The 16,283-nt window shown below is 36.2% G+C and overlaps 1 protein-coding gene, 1 non-coding gene and 1 pseudogene across 9 annotated transcripts in view; all 3 read left to right on the top strand.

The window, feature by feature from the left end:
- Positions 1 to 16,283, top strand: part of IPCEF1 (interaction protein for cytohesin exchange factors 1) — an 85,674-nt gene that overhangs the window by 54,418 nt on the left and 14,973 nt on the right. For all 8 annotated transcript variants that reach the window (XM_032836397.1, XM_032836395.1, XM_032836401.1 and 5 more), the window contains one exon: positions 5,769 to 6,126. In XM_032836397.1, coding sequence (XP_032692288.1) covers positions 5,769 to 6,126 — 358 coding nt within the window. The remainder of the gene's footprint in view (positions 1 to 5,768; positions 6,127 to 16,283) is intronic.
- Positions 2,045 to 2,165, top strand: LOC116854533 (annotated as a pseudogene).
- Positions 12,151 to 12,257, top strand: LOC116854537. The gene has a single exon (XR_004380185.1). It is a non-coding gene; the product is annotated as a U6 spliceosomal RNA (small nuclear RNA).

The raw sequence follows: 16,283 nt of genomic DNA, 5'->3' as shown, positions 1-16,283 counted from the left end.
AGCAGGGAGCCTGCTTCTCCCTCTGCCTCTGCCTGCCATTCTGTCTGCCTGTGCTCACTCTCTCTGACAAATAAATAAATAAAATCTTAAAAAAAAAGTCAACCACCCAGACAGCCCTCTAATTATTAAATTCTTAAAATCAGAGGCAGTGTCCAATATCTTTTTCCTTACCCACAACATTTATGACTGTGCCTACACATTTATGACAGTGTCTACCACAATTTGAAATGAAATAAATATTTATTTAACGGACTGATAAACGGGCAAGTGGGTGATTGTAACTTCATCCACATTCTCTGCCGATTTTTCGCGCTACCGTTATTTCCCCTTGTGAATTAGAACATCACTACTTTACACTCGTCTAGTATTGTCACATGGGTTGGAGGAAGATGATTTCATTTGATTTTGACAAAAGTTCTGCATTTTACAAACGAGGAAGCCAAGGAGAAATAGTTATCACAAATACCTTTTGCAAGCTTAAATTTACCTTTGACTAAGAAGATTCTTTCATGTTATCCCGTTTGCTTCTCTTGATAAATCTGAGTCAGCCAGGTGGGTAGCTAAGACATTGTCACTGTGTGTGTGTGTGTGTGTGTGTGTGTGTGTGTGCGTGCGCGCATCGATCGTGCCAGGTACTGTTGCCGGTAAAGGAATGCTGAATTGAAATGGACAGTATCTTCCCCCCCGTAGTAGGCTAAGTCTGAGTTGAGGAAGAGGCACAACAAATTTGTAATTCAAACAAATACTCCCAAGTGCTGACAAATGCTGTGTAGAAGATAAACAGGGGTAACGGGTAGGGAGTGGCTGGGGTGGAGTGTGGGGGGATGTTCTTTCTGACTGTGAGGCTGATACTTGAAATGACACCAAATGGTGAGGAGGAGGAGGCAGCCACCCAGAAATTCACGGAGAGAATGTTTCAAGCAGAAGAAACCTGTGCTCAAGGAATGGGAAGAAGGCTTCTGCGACTGGAAAGGAGAGGGAAGTGGGAGGAGACGTAGCTGGCGGGGCAGACGGGGCTCCATCTAGGCCTTGTCAGCTATAATGAAGGCTGAGGCTATTTTTGTGCTTGTGATGGTCAGTTATTAGCGGATTTTCAGCAGGGGAGTATTGTGATCTATTTTATGTTTTAAAAATACTCTAGGGGCGCCTGGGTGGCTCAGTCAGTTAAGCATCTGCCTTTAGCTACGGTCATGATCTCAGGATCCTAGGATAGACTCCCACATCAGGTTCCCTGCTCAGTGGGGAGTCTCCTTCTCCTTTTGCCCCGCCCCCTTGTTCATGCTTGCATGCTCTTTCTCTCTCTCTCTCTCAAACAAATAAATATTTAAATAAAATCTTAAAAAAAAAAAGAAGCACTGTTATTTTTTGGAGGATGGAGTAGGGTAGGGAGTGGGTGAGTAATGGTGGCAAGAAAAAGTCAAAGGAATAAGACTTAGAGTTGAGGTGGTTTCTTTAAGGTCATTTGGATAGAAGGGATTGGAGAGAGGAGCAGGTCCTTTGCCACCTTATCAGATGGGGGGTCAGATGGGGGTGTGTGCTCTACAAGGTTTTTGGGTTTTTAGAAGAATGCTTCTACTAACATATGGCAGAAATACAGACAGTACTTCTTAGGGTTTAGCAGCAGTTGACTGGTTTGTTGTTGTTAATGTGGTCAGTAAAAGAGAAGAAAAGCCATACGGATATGTTCCTTTTTTTTTTTCTTTTCTCATTTGGTTTCATTATGTTTAATCATAAGTTATTCCTGTATTTTTTTTAAATATACTTTGACTAATGTTGCTTAACATTTATATGCTGACTTACTTCATCCTAATTACAGAATGTTGGTGGCTATCTTAAACTGTTTTCCCTATGTCAAATATGTGTTTTTAAACAATTCAAGGAAAAAGATTTTAGAGTTAATCAACATTTGAGTTAAGCTTCTTTGATAAATACAAGTATCTTAAGTAAGTGTTGAATCACTAAATTCTACACCTGAAACTACTATTACACTGCATGTTAATTAACTGGAATTTAAATTAAAAATATACATTAAATGGGAAAAAGAGTGTTCGCTTTGACAACGCATATACAAAAATTAGAAGGATACCGAGAAGATTAGTATAGCCCCTGTGCAAGGATGACATGCAAATCCATGAAGAAAATGGGAAAAAGCAATATTGATTTTTTAACTTAATCATATAGTCACTTCATTAAAACTTAGATCTTTAATGTATTTAAATATTATCATTAAAAAGTAAAATATTTAAAACTCAAATATTCTGAAATGAACCACTGTGCAATTATTAACCTCTAATAGATAAAATAATAATTTTGTTTGAGATCATGAGATTATTTTGTGGGAGTATTTGCATTATAACCAGTGACAGTCACTCCTAGATCCTGGGGTTAGGATAAATCATTTGTAGCAATTCTACAGAGAATTTTGGGGTGTCCATCCATATGAGACTGAACTACTCCAGGCTGTTTTTCTTCTAGACCATTTTGTATTGATATTAATTTGTTACCAAGTATATGTCAGGCGCAGATGTAAAAAATAGGTAAAAATAATAGTTAAGAACAGCCTGTTCTCAAGTATCTTACCAAAAAAAAAAAAAAAAAAGAGCAAGTCCATCAGCAATTATAGAATTAGTTGACAAATAAAGTGACATTCCACCTGGTATGATAGAAGGAAGCCCTAGAGTACCATACAGAGTTACCCACCTGGTCTTGAGCCCACTGAAGTCTTCTTAGAGGAAGCAGTCCTTGAACTAATACTGGTGGATGGACTTATGTTAGTACATGAGAGACTGTCACTTCTTCCTGCCTTAATTAGATTTGCAGTGAGAAGTTTTCTGAGTATATTAATTACATGGATGGTTCATAGAAGACACTGAGCTAAATGTTCTCTGTTTGAATGTGGTTATTGTTAGCTACATGTGGTTGAAATAATGACCTGTGATTTAGCACCATATTATCATAGCATATTATTTAGCACGTTTCCATTGTGACGGCTTTCCAAGATCACTTTGATTACTATTTTGTTAATCTCTCTTCTAATAAAAACCCCCTCTGGACTGATACACATAATCTGTTTTCTTATTTTCTCTTTCTGTCTCTCTACTTCTTCCTTGTTTTTTCCTTGCTCATCTTCTTTTTTCCATTTAAAAATCAAATTTCCACATGTTACATGGTGCAAGAGAAGAGATGATGGATTGAAAACATTTGAATTGTGTTTGAGTAGTACCTCAAAAGGAATACACTTCACAGAAATGTCTGATGCTCTATGAACATGTCTTTCCTTGGTCCATTAAGCAGTTTTGAGGTCCCAAAATGTTTATGGAAAAATTGCTACAGCAGCTATGTGCACAGGATTTTGCTCAAATAGCCCATTTTGCTAATCAAATTACAGTAATATCAATAGGAGCAACAGGGAAAGCTTGCACTTGGTCTCTTTTAAAAAAAAAGATGCTGGCCCCACCAAAGCCAAGTTTTACTAAAATAGCTCATAATGGGGGAACGTGTTGGGACTAGGTCTGAATGGTATTTTTGTTGATATTTATTTTTCTATATCATTCTAATGAGTAAACAAGTCTTGGCATTTATTTGGACAGCTTGGGGTCTGTGCATTATCTCCTCTAGGTAACAAAGATTTTATTTAGTGGGTTATAGATATTTAATCTCTTAGTTGTTAAATGATCTGAATGATTTAAGGCAATTGATTTGCAAACTCATTGACACATTCCTGAATGGAAAGTTTTCATGTCTGTACAAATGTATTATTAATAAAAGGTGCATGTGATGAATTGTATATTAACTGGATATTTTAATGTCATGCTTCTAAAAAATGGATTTACTGATTATTTGATAATGCATGACTAGTATTTAGCTAACTGAGCATACATTGGGTAAATACAGGCTTTTCCCATCAGAACTCAGAGTTTAGAACCTACAAAATTCTTGGGAACATACTAGATGGAAATCAACCATTCTGAGTAAGTTGCAATGATTCTGAGGTTTTGGGGAGAAAAATCCTAGTTTGCTCTTTGGCTTCTTCCCACTAACCATTTTTTTTTTTCTACCACTTTGGACTGTTGAATGTTTGAAATTGATGGATCTCAACTATAAAATGTCTTCTCTGTCTCATCTGCCATTGGAGAGATATGACCCAGAGAACACTGTTGTCTCTGTCATCTTGATTTTTGGATTTTATTGATAAAGAAAATGAAAAATGAGGGAACAACATATAGTTGCCAGATATTTATTTTGCTTTGTAGGACATTAAAAAAAAAACTTTAAAAAGACAAAAACTAACATCTACTATCACCATTTTCCAAAAGAAGGCATATTATTTTTACCATCAAAATGAAACTAGGATAAAATTTCAGAATAAATGAAGTCCTTTCCAAGAGAAGGTGATTGGTGATGTTGCACTGATGTTTTCTCCATGAGCAGATGAACATTTTGCCAAGGACTCTTATTCATTCTTGCATTGTATGTTAGGAGCTGCTTTCAGAAGATCCCTGTAACATTAGCCTACTTCTCACAGTCTAGGTGCAATTGCTGGTTTCTCTTTAGTGAATTACGAGTTTGTAGTGGATTCTTATCTTTTTTGGTGAACGTTTATTAAAGGTTTCAAATTATTAAAGAACTAATGAGCTAACATGATTTTACCTATGTATTACAAGCTATTGCTGGGTATGTGCTAAAGAATATATGTATGATATTGGAGAACAGAAATGTATGGACTTTGTCCACATCCATGGTTTCCACTCAGTTAATATTTTGCTTCCTATCTGGCTTCAGCTTTTGTTTTCTCTCTCTTAATTACCTTTCTCAAGGGTTTTTGCTCAATCAGTGAGAATTCAGTGATCGATTACAATCTATTTTTGCTCAAAGTATCCTTCAGTATTTCAAAGAATCTCCCAAAGGGAACTTTTACATTTCTAGGGAGCATTGAAGAATAGGGTAAATCATGTTATGGAGATGTCTCAGATCCTTAAACAAAGAATTCAAAGTTATACAAATTGGTTTTGGGCGATAGAGTCATAGTTCTTGCCATAGGAATATAAATATCACGCAATTTTCTTCTGATTCTTTTTTAAGACTAGTTGAGGTTTCTTTGGTATCTTTTTAAATAAGACATTATGATACACAACTGAGCCCCCGGCATGTCAATTAAACTTGCAGTTGTAGATCCATAAGAAGTAGAATGAAATTTAAATTTAAATGTAATCTTAACTGCATTCCTTGTGGCAAATATTGGAAATACAGAATAGAAACAGACCAGTTCTCTGTCAGTGTATTTTACCAAGTCCTTGTAACCGTTTTATAATAAACTTTGCTGTGATCTCTTAAAGAATCTTCAAATTAAGTAATGAAGAAGTTTAAGAATTGTAATTTTCCCCTCATAGCAAATTTAACTCAAACAGAATAAAAAGGGATTGTACTAATAATCCTCGCAAGAAGTATAAGAATTAAGGTCTTATGCAGGGCCAGGGCAGCTATTTCCCTATCATAGAGATAAAAAGTTAAATATGGTGTCTTCAGCTGTTTGGAAAAAAAAGGGTTAAATACAAGAACAAAAAGCAATTATTCTGAGTTACATTTGGTAAAACAGATGAAAAAAAAAAAAAAAGTGAAGCCCCAAAACTTGTGAATAGTTTTTAAAACAATTTGTTACTAATAATTTTTTTCTGAAAGCCTGGAATACCTCTGTTAAAAATGGAAAATAGAGAATGCCAGTTTAATCATGATTTATTTTATTCTTTTTGTTTTTATTTGTGAAACAGGCTGCACAGCAGGCATCTTCCTCTTCACCCAAATCTTGCTCTTCCTCTTCCTCGGAAAGTACAATAAAGACAAACAGCAGTTTGGCCTCCTTATCTAGAGAGAGACAGTCCTGGATCGACATGGGGAATAGTTCCGCCACGGCCGATGATGAGGGACAGTCTATAACATTGGCTGTGCAGGTTCACTCATCTGCGCCCTCAGAGGCAAACAGTTGCAGGGCTCTGGAAAACAGCTTTGCCACATCAGAAAGTGGATTTTTGAACTCTTTGTCTAGTGATGACACGTCTTCACTGAATAGCAACCTGGACCATCTGATTGTCCCAGACAAGCCCGCTGGATCCAATATGGTGGACAGAGGTAAACCAAGAAGTTGTTTACTCTTTGCGAGAGAATGAATATTTGTGGGTGGATCTAGAGCTCTAATTTGTAGTAAGAAGAATGTTTAAAGTCATGGATGATGATTCAATAATTAAGCAATCAGGTGGGGCTAAGGCCAAGGGATACTTCTGTGGGGAGTTTGTATGTGGAAGGCTCCAGCTTCAGGGCCATTACTTACCCACAGAAGTATCACTGGCCACATGTTTACAGTTATTAGACATGTGATTTTCTACCAATCTGAGGAAAAACTTGACTCATTTTTGGTCCCATGTCCTATGCCCTGGAGCTTATGGTGATTAGATCAGGGTTTTGTAGATTAGTATCTAGTGGTTCCAAATAAATGGAGAGCAACCACCTACCCTGGGGCACAACTACAGAAAAGGTCTGGCTCCTCGTTAGTTGACCCCTGAAGGTGTCTGTGTGGTTAACAGGGAGACAGACAATTTATATGCACTTTGGAAGGCAGCACTAGAACTTTCAAACACAAAGAAGAGCACGGTTTATGCTCCTGGAAAAAAAAAAAAAGACAAAACGAAATATTCTAAGTCTTATAGCAAAGAAAACAGTTCATGGAGTATGGAAATTAATAATGTGAACTTTCTTCATACTCTGTGATGATTGGTCTTTATCTTTTGTTCAGTGGAACTTTTTTTATTATTAGTTTTCAGTCATGATGCGTCTTTTCGGGTGGTTTGTACCTTATTTACTAGGGTGTAAAAACATACTTGCCTGATACAAGATACTAGACAACAAGATAATGCCGAGTTTGGTTTTATTTTTTCAGTGTACTTTTGAAAGAAAGTTGACCAGTGAAATTCTCATGCTGTCTTTCCAGAATGGCCCGAAGACACAGACGACCACTCTCCCCTCTCCCCTAGCATAATCAGAGAAATTTATTTAAGTCCTCAAATTTTCAGATATACCCTATTAATTTACCATTTAGTATCAGGGTAATTTAATCCAAGGACCACGATTGTAGTCCCAGTTGTGTGTGTGTATTCAGTATTTTGAAATATGCCAATCTGAATGCTCAGGCTGGGAACTCATTCTCTAAGTCATCACAGTTGTTGCCACTCCTTGTGTCCTTACCTGAAGATGCTTCACCCAGTTGAGTTACCTGCCTGGTAGCTATGGCATTTGTGTTTAATACCTCTAATTTAGGCCAGTGATCTACTTTACATTTAAAAAAGTGGAGTGTGAAAAGTCACTGGTGAAATAACCCTTGTCTAGAAGTGAAGGGGGTGGTGTAGGGGGCAGGGTGGAAAGAGCACCAGTGAGGAGTACAGGGGGTCATGGGTGGGCTCTGAGGGATGCAACACAGGAGATGTGAGCTGGCCCGAGGTTTGAGAGGTGCTGTCCCACGAAGAAATGTTGGGCGTAATCTCTGTCTCCTTGGACGTATAAAACTAATGCAGGTTGTGAGGATAGAAACTCAAACAAAAAGGCCTAAGAAACTTCTTTTAATGTTGAAAATGGTTCAAAATTGAATGGGTTTCTTGGAAAGTAATGTATTCCTTGTCTCTGGAGGTGTTTCCTCATGCTGAGACAATCATTTTCATTGGGTATTAATTGCATATTGATCACAATCTTTGGTCTTTTTTCAAAAAGATTTTATTTATTTGTTTACTTATTTATTTATTTATTTTAGAGTGAAAGAGAGAGGGACAGAAAGAGAGAGAGAGAGCACAAGCAGGGGGAGGGGCAGAGGGAGAGGGAGGACTTGCTTTTCCCTCTGCACCTCTCCACTCTCTCTGAGGAGTGCAAGCTGAGGCTTGATTCAGGGTTCCATCTCACCACTCTTGAGTTCATGACCTGAGCCAAAACCAAAGTGTCATATGCTCAACTGACTGAGCCACCCAGGTGCCCCACTGTCTTTGTTCTTATAAAGACATAATGAAGAGAGCACTTAAGTATCTTGAACTGCTCGGCCTCTAACCTGATACTTGGAAAAGTCTTCGAGATACAGGGCTGCTTGAACTAAAGAAAATCATGAAAAGTACCACATCTATTATTTGTTTGTGAAAAACTCTTACTTTAATCATTGGGCCATACGTAGAACTAAAAATTGTCATGTACACACACACACACACACACACACACACACACACATTACCCCAGGATGAGGTTGACTTTAAAAGCAAAACAGAAAATAAATTCTCATTTGCATTCTTTCCTGAGGGATGACCCTGCAGATTGAGTTTTCTTTAGGATGAATAAGCTGCGAGTCACTGGAATATGTATGTACCTCTTGTCCGTGTCCACGTGTCACTTTTGGGATGCATGAGTTGCAGAGCTGGCTGGGGACCAACATCTCTTTCAGTCTAAAGAAGAAGAAACCTCGTATTTTAAAATTTTGAGTTAAGTGCAGGGTGACCAACAAAATCTCTGTGCTTTTTCCAACAGCTTGACATGAAGGTATTCCTTTCAGTAGAAAGAAAGAGAAAATAAAATTATTTTCCCCTCACTGATGTGTTGGCAGTTGCCATATGTCACAAAATTTTTGCTGATGATTTTCTCCTGCTGCTGGGGATTTGGTTAAATTCCCAGAAGAGTTAAACCACATAAAGTCATTGCTATGGAAACAACAACCTGGTCTTTTCTTGCATTTGCTATGGTTTGTTCTTGAGTAATCACACTGCATATTATGCATTCTTTTACATGTGTATATTGGTGTGCTGGAGAACAAGGTAGCTTTTAATTTCTGTGACTGCTAAAAATTATTTTTTAGCTGCCCATTAAAAAAAGAAAAGCTCTGACATTCCTGTGTCTGAAATATTGTTCAAGGTGTTTTTATGACAGGGATTGAAGTGTCGACATGGTCCACGACAGGAGTTAGGATTTTAGGTTAAGTCCCAGTCTCAAGATGCATTTGCTAGAGAAAGAAGCTTTTCTCCTAGAAAAGATTCTTAAAGGTTAATAACTGAGTCCTGAAACAAGTAGGAAACATGCGTTACAGGCTTCTTTTTATTTCGACAATGAGAAAAATGTTTTGCAGTTATGCAATTAAAATAGTGGTTGCTAGAATTTTATACTGAATTTAAATAGCCTTTTAGACATTTCTTCCCTGCGGTGTAAGCTAATAAAAAAATGCAGGGTGTTAATTGCATCCCATTGCCTTTCTACATTGGGAGTTCCAGAGTTCCATAGCTCTCTTGATTATTCACTGAATTTTTCCTCTAAGCATAGTGGGAAAAGAGGTGATGGGGTTAGTGCAATATTCATCTCAGCTCAATTTTACCCTATATTGTTTCCTTCTTCTGTAAGAAGTTATTTGGTCTCTTCCTTATGCCCATGTGATAATGACTCCCCTGTATGTCTTTATTTACATTATGCTGACATTGTGGAGACAGTTTTGATTATACTTATGCCATGAATGGAGTGACCATACCCTGGATGCTAGAAAGCTAAAAAACTACTAATGAGACGAAAACTCTATGTTAATAAATGCTCAAGTACAAGTCCACTCAGAATCAATCTGGGAATCTTGTTGAATAAAAAGCGTTGTTAATGAAGAAACAAGCGTACTGGAATATGCATGATATCTGAAGAATGTGACATAAATGAGCCAGATTTTAAGAGTCAGCAAATATTACCAAAAATTGCACATAATCTGAGTGCAAACAGGATGAACGCCATATTATTTTAGCTAGCTAACTCAGCTGCTGTTGTAGGTAGGACTTAGGCAGCATGCCTCTTTAGGAAGCAAGAAGATTAAAAAAAAAAAGTTGAATACAGAAGTCCATTCAATTTTATCTTATTTTTTTGAGTACCTAACATGTCCTCATGCACTTAGTCCTAACAGGAAGACACAGATGAACAAGACACAACTTCTGGACTAAAAAAATTTAACTTCTTAATGGGGAGAGCAGGAGGAATAAGACTCATTTAACAAAAGAAAGCATAGTAAAGTGAGTGCCACAGAGAGATAGAAGGTATTCAAGGGATTTAAAGGAGAGCAGGAACTCAAAATATGGAAAATCACATCTAAATAATCTGTGATCCAAGTGGGAAGATCTGCCTACAGAGAGGGGAGCCATGGGAAGGAGGGATGGAAAAGAAATTTGGATAATGTTGAATGCTGGGCTAGTGGTTAGTTTTATTTCATTAGAAAATGGATGACTATTTTTAATCAAGTTACTCATATAATTGATGATATACTTCTTAAATTATTGATCACAATTTATTTTAAAGTCATGAAAAGCCAGCAAGAGTCAGGCTGGACTAATACCTGAGATACTATACTTTAGAAAAATTATGTCGCTCTAGGATGTGGAGTAGAAGCATGTAAGGGGACAGAGGAAATTAGAAGAGTTAGGAAGCTTTTGTACTAGCTTGGGTGGCAGTGGATAGAGGAATAAAGTAGAGACTGGAGGGCTTCCATAGCTCACCTATCAGGATGAGGACTGATCTTGGTATTTGTATCTCTATTACTTAATTTAGCCCCTAGAAGATTTCCCAGTGGTCCTATTTTTCGAACTATAATTTGAGAGGGGAACTCAAAATAGAAGTAAATATTTACTATTGGGAAAATCCTGAATCTATAATTGTTGACTTCAACGGTGCTGCTCTGCTCTCAAGCATAGATGATCTACCACCTGCTTTGTCTGCTTCATGCCCAGTGTCTAACGATCCCTAGACGATGTCACGAAATAATGCTGTTAGGTTACCTGCAAATTTGTGTCATGTAACTAGTTCATTTTATTTATGATTATAAGCATCTAACATTTATTTATTTATTTGTTTAAAGATTTTATTTTTTTACTTGACAGATCACAAGTAGGTGGAGAGGCAGGCAGGGTGGTGGCGGGGGGAGCAGGCTCCCCGCTGAGCGGAGAGCCGGAAAGTCTCAATCCCAGGACACTGGGATCATGACCCGAGCTGAAGGCAGAGGCTTTAACCCACTGAGCCACCCAGAAGCCCCTAAGTTATTTTTTAGTGACTATTGATTTCCTGATGTGATTAAACAGATTCTTTCCCCAATGACTTGTATTGCCACTTTTAGAGTACCAAAATTCATATATATATATATATATATATATATATATGGGCTTATTTCTGCAATCTCTATAGTCTTTCACTGATGTTTTAACTTCAGTTTTGTCAGTATAGTAGTTAGAGTCTACCTTTATAGCATGCTTTATTATTCAGTAGAACATTACTGTCTTTAGCACTCTCTTCAGGTAAGATTTCAATTTGATTTTCAAACAATTTTAAAAATCACATTAGGATTTTGAAAAAAAATTTTCTTGAATTTGTTTAGATTAATTTGGTGAGAACTGCTATCTTTAAAGCATTGAATCATTTCATCTATGAACATGGTATATTTCCCCATTCCACTCATTTTATGATTTTAAGTACTGTTTTCTTTTTATAATTATAGCTTGTATCTTATTAAGTTTGTTCTTAGACCTTCTATAATTTTTCTTGCATTTGTGAATGGAATCTTTTAATTCCACTATATTTTATAATTATTATTGCTGATGTGAAGAGAGGAGGCTTCTTTTTCATATTTGCCTCATACTAGTCACCCTATGTTATGGTTGGAAGTTGTTTTAATTGTTTCTGGATAAATTTTCTTATCTTTATATAATGACCATTTTAGCTTATCCTCTCTTTTTCTTTTTTTTAACTTGTGTGATCAGAATTTGCCAGAAGTTTATTTGCTTTTTTATTCTAAAAAAAAGTCTTTGGCATTATTGGTTGCACATTATTTTTATTATCTGGTTAATACAATTCTGCTTTATATTTATGAAATCTTTCATTTTATTTAGAATTATTTTGTGGGACCTTTGCTAGCTCCTTAAGTTAATTGACTAGTTGATTCATTTTCATATCTTTTTCCTAGTAAATATGTTCAGGCTCCTTGACTGATACTTGGAGTTTGTGTTATGTAGTATTTTCACTGTTGACCATTTGCAAACAAAAAGTTTTAAGAGTAATTTAACTTTTAATTTCTTCTGTAACCAAACCTAGTTTTAGAAGAGTTCTTAAAAATTTCAGTGAGTGCTCACTTTAGGAGCACACACAGTAAAATTGAAATGATACAGAGAAGATTAGCATGGTCCCTCTACAGGGAAGGCACACAAATTCATGAAGCATTTGTATTTTTGTTAACTGGAATTTAAATAAAAACTTACACACACACACACACACACACACACACACATGCACACACACACACACACATACACTATTTAAAAATATTTCAAAGTGAATACCTTTTCAGCTGTCTGCATGGAATTCACAAAAGATCAATGACAAAAGGTCAGTGACATAATTTAAGGAACCATGATCTTTATAGAGAAAGATTATAGGTTTCTTAGAAAATGACAGTGGCTATGGCAGTCTATTTTAGCAATATGGTTACACAAAACTAAAGATGACTTCCCCTGATCTACATGTTTTCTCGAGAACAGTCTCCTACAGTTTACACTATTTGCTCTGAAAAGATTCCTGTGTATTTCTTTGAAATGCTTCTAATCTCATGGTGTCAGATTCCTTTTTTTTTTTTTTTGATCCTATAATTATATTTCTGGCCCTTTTTGGCTACTCTGGAGTTGTTTCTTTAATCATCCTGTGACGATACCAGCACATGTCTGAATTTGCAGCTAGAAAGGACAATTCAAAGGTCGGTTTTCCAGGGAGACTCTTTTCATCAGGGTAAGGTCTTAAGCCTTTGAGGTCTATTCCTGCACTGTTAAGTTAAGTTCTAGTTTCTCTCCCTACAATGTTATGCTGTCCTAATTAAAACCAAAGCAAATAAGGTTCTATCTTCCTAAAACTACACAACTATAGTAAGCATAAGATTGAAAAATAATTTTTTAGTAGACTTTTATCTTTCTTAAAACAATTTTAGGTTCAGAGCAAAACTCAGCAGAAGGTACAGAGTTTTCCCATCTGTTTCCATCCCTATACATGCATAGTCTCCTCCATTAATAACATTCTTTCCACCAGAGTAGGATATTATTACAACTGATTGACCTACGCTGCACATCATTATCAGCCAAAGTTCATAGTTTACATTAGGGTTCCCTCTTAGTTGTGTATTCTGTGGATTAGAACAAGTGCATAATGACATGTATCCATCATTATGGTATCATATTTTCACTGCCATAAAAATCTTCTGTACCCAACCTATTCAGCATACCCTCCCCTTTACCCCATTGACAATCACTGACCTTTTACTATCTTCCTAGTTTTGCCTTTTCAGAATGTCATATAAGTAATTTGCAAAGATGGTTTTGTTTTTTCCTTCCCAATCTTTAAACATTTTATTTCCATTTTTTGTTGCATTAGCTAGAATTTTCAGTACAGTGTTGAAAAGAGGTGGTGAGGGGCGACATCCTTGGCTTGTTATTGATTTTAGTGAGAAATCAGTAAAATCAGCGATTTTACTGATTTAGTGAGAAAGTGAGAAAGTTACTCACCATTTATGAAGTTGGCTCTAGGTTTTTGTAGATCTTTTGTATCAAGTTGAGAAAGTTTTCTTTTACTCCTATTTACTGAGAATTTTCATCATAAATGCGTTGTAGATTTTTCAAGTGCTTTTTCTCTATCTATAGATAGGATCATGTGATTTTTTTTCTTCTTCAATTTGTTGATGTGATGATTATGTTAATTAATTTTTGGACATTAACTCAGCCTCACATGCCTGAGATAAATCCCACTTGCTTGTGTATATAATTCTTTTTATACATTGTTGGATTCAGTTTGTTAATATTTTGTTGAAGACTTTTATGCCTACATTCATCAGACATGTTGGTATATAGTTTTCCTTTCTTGTAATGTAGATTTTGGTACTAGAGTAATTCTGCCTTATAGAATGAGTAAGGAAATGTTTTCTCTGCTTCTGTCTTCTCAAAGAAATTATAGAGAATTGGTATAATTTCTTCCTTAAATGTTTGGCAGAATTCACCAATGAATCCATCTGGGCCTAGTGTTTTCTGTTTTGAAAGGTTATTAACATTTCAATTTTTTAAATATAGATAGGCTTATTCATTTATCTATTTTTTCTCATGTTAGTTATGACAGATTGTGTCTTTTAAGGGACTGGTCCATTTCTGCTAGGTTATCAAATTTGTGGGCATAGGGTTGTTCATAATGTTTCTTCATTATCCTTTCAGTGTCTAGTGGGATCTGTAGTGATGTCCCTCTCTTTCTTTTCTGGTATTAGTAATTTGTGTCCTCTTTTTTTCTTAACTAGCTAAATAATATATGTTTTTACTTCTGGCTTATCTAGATAAACTGGAATTTAGTAAGTATAATTTACTTATTGAGTTTTTGATAATCCAATTCCAAAATTAGTTCATTGTGCTTATTTGGTAGAAGGATAGGTGGAGGGGATAAGAATGAGATCAGGAATGAATATTTTGATCAAATAATGAATGTTTAACAAATATTTATTGAGAATCTACTATCTTCCTGACACAGTTGGCATTTGGAGATATGTGCGTGGATAATATAACGGAGACAACAGCCTTCTTGCATAGAATTTATAATTTGGAATATATGTTTATTGTGGTGGGTAGGGAGACAATTAGGTAAATATAAGAACAGGATGATTTCTGGTAGTGAGTAAGCTCTATACAGGAAATAAGGTAGGAATATTTAATAGTGGGGAGTTGGAGGAAGGACCTTGATTTAAATGACTGGTTGGGCAGCACCTTCCTGAAAAGGTGATCTGAGAGCCAAATGGCACAAAGCAGCTTACATATGAAAACAATAGCTGGCAAAGTGCTCCATACAGAGAGAAAATAAGATGCAAGGGCTCTAGCACTAGCATAAGTTTTGCAGTTCAGGAAACCAAAAGAAATCCAGTGTGGCTAGAATAGAGTGGTAGGGGAAGCACAGGAAGGGATTGGAGAAGTGGGTAGTAACTGGCTTATGTGGCAAATACTGGGTCCTGTAAGGTGTTTGGGTTTTGTTCTAAGTGCAATGGGATGATTTTGAAAGCTTGGGATTGTTATGGTGTGCTTTATGTTTTAAAAAGATTACTTCACTATGGAAGTGATTACTTCACTATGTAAAAAGAAGTCTCTGAAATACACTGCCTTAGCACACGGTGAACGTTCCAAGAGTATCTGATGGATAAACTGAGTAAATGAATGGATCAAATGTGCAAGCTGAAGAGAGGAGTCAAGCAAGCGGAAGAGAGGAGTCAAGCAAGCGGAAGAGAGGAGTCAAGGATGAGTTATAAGTTTTCCAGCATATTCAGTCTCTCCTGTTACTAAATATAATTGCAACTCTTAGGGACTGGTATCATTTCCTGGGAAGAGGTTTGCTAGTAGGGATTTAACACCATAATTAAATACATAACTCTAAATATGTACACTGTGGGTTTCCAATAAGGCAAAAAGAAGGATGTTATATGAGTAATTATAGATCACACCAGATGATAATCATGGAGGTAAGGAAAAGAGAGTGCCATCTGAAAAAGTTAAGAGCATTTATCTGCTCCAAACCTTTGTTTTCTGCTTAGTGAAATTAAAGTAGGTTAACTTCTTCCTTTCTCTTGCCTCACTGCTCCTTCCATCGCTTCCCTCCCCCCTGCGTCTTCCATTTTTATATTTTGTGCTCCTTTGTCTCCATAATGGACCCACATGGTAGGTGGACTCAGCAGTTTATGGAACCAACGTTGACATGTTTATCTACAGTACATTGGATTTGGGTCCTTGAATTTAGGCAATTTTCCAGCTATTTTCCCCCTTTTAAACTCTCATTCATCCTCTACCTTGCAAGTATATTAAAAATACAAAAACAAGGAAATGCCTTCGTTGCGTATTTGTCAATGTTTTTTTGTTTTCTTAGAATGTGAGCAGATATGGAAATTTTATGTCTACATTAAATATTTCACCTAATCCTAGGTGCTCCTATGATGGGACAAATACATTTTAAAAACAAATGGAGTATTTGTTTTAAGAATGTAGAGCTACTTCTCAGATACTTGGACCACGGACTCAACCTAAGATTATTTCTAAAAATCACTGCCATAAGATTCAATAATAATAATAATAAACAACATTTAAGATTGCCCAATAGACTAGGTTTCTTCTTATCAAAAAGCAATAATATGGTAGAAGAGTATTGAGTCAGCTTACTCAATAAAAACGTCAAATACCCAGGAGAAGAAAGGTATA

Source organism: Lontra canadensis, unplaced genomic scaffold (genome assembly GCF_010015895.1).
Source record: "Lontra canadensis isolate GAN:19392208 unplaced genomic scaffold, GSC_riverotter_1.0 scaffold92, whole genome shotgun sequence".
In the NCBI taxonomy this organism is placed as follows: Eukaryota; Metazoa; Chordata; class Mammalia; order Carnivora; family Mustelidae; genus Lontra; species Lontra canadensis.
The sequence above is the reverse complement of the archived record's forward strand: the minus strand, read 5'-3'. Positions and strand labels throughout refer to the sequence as shown.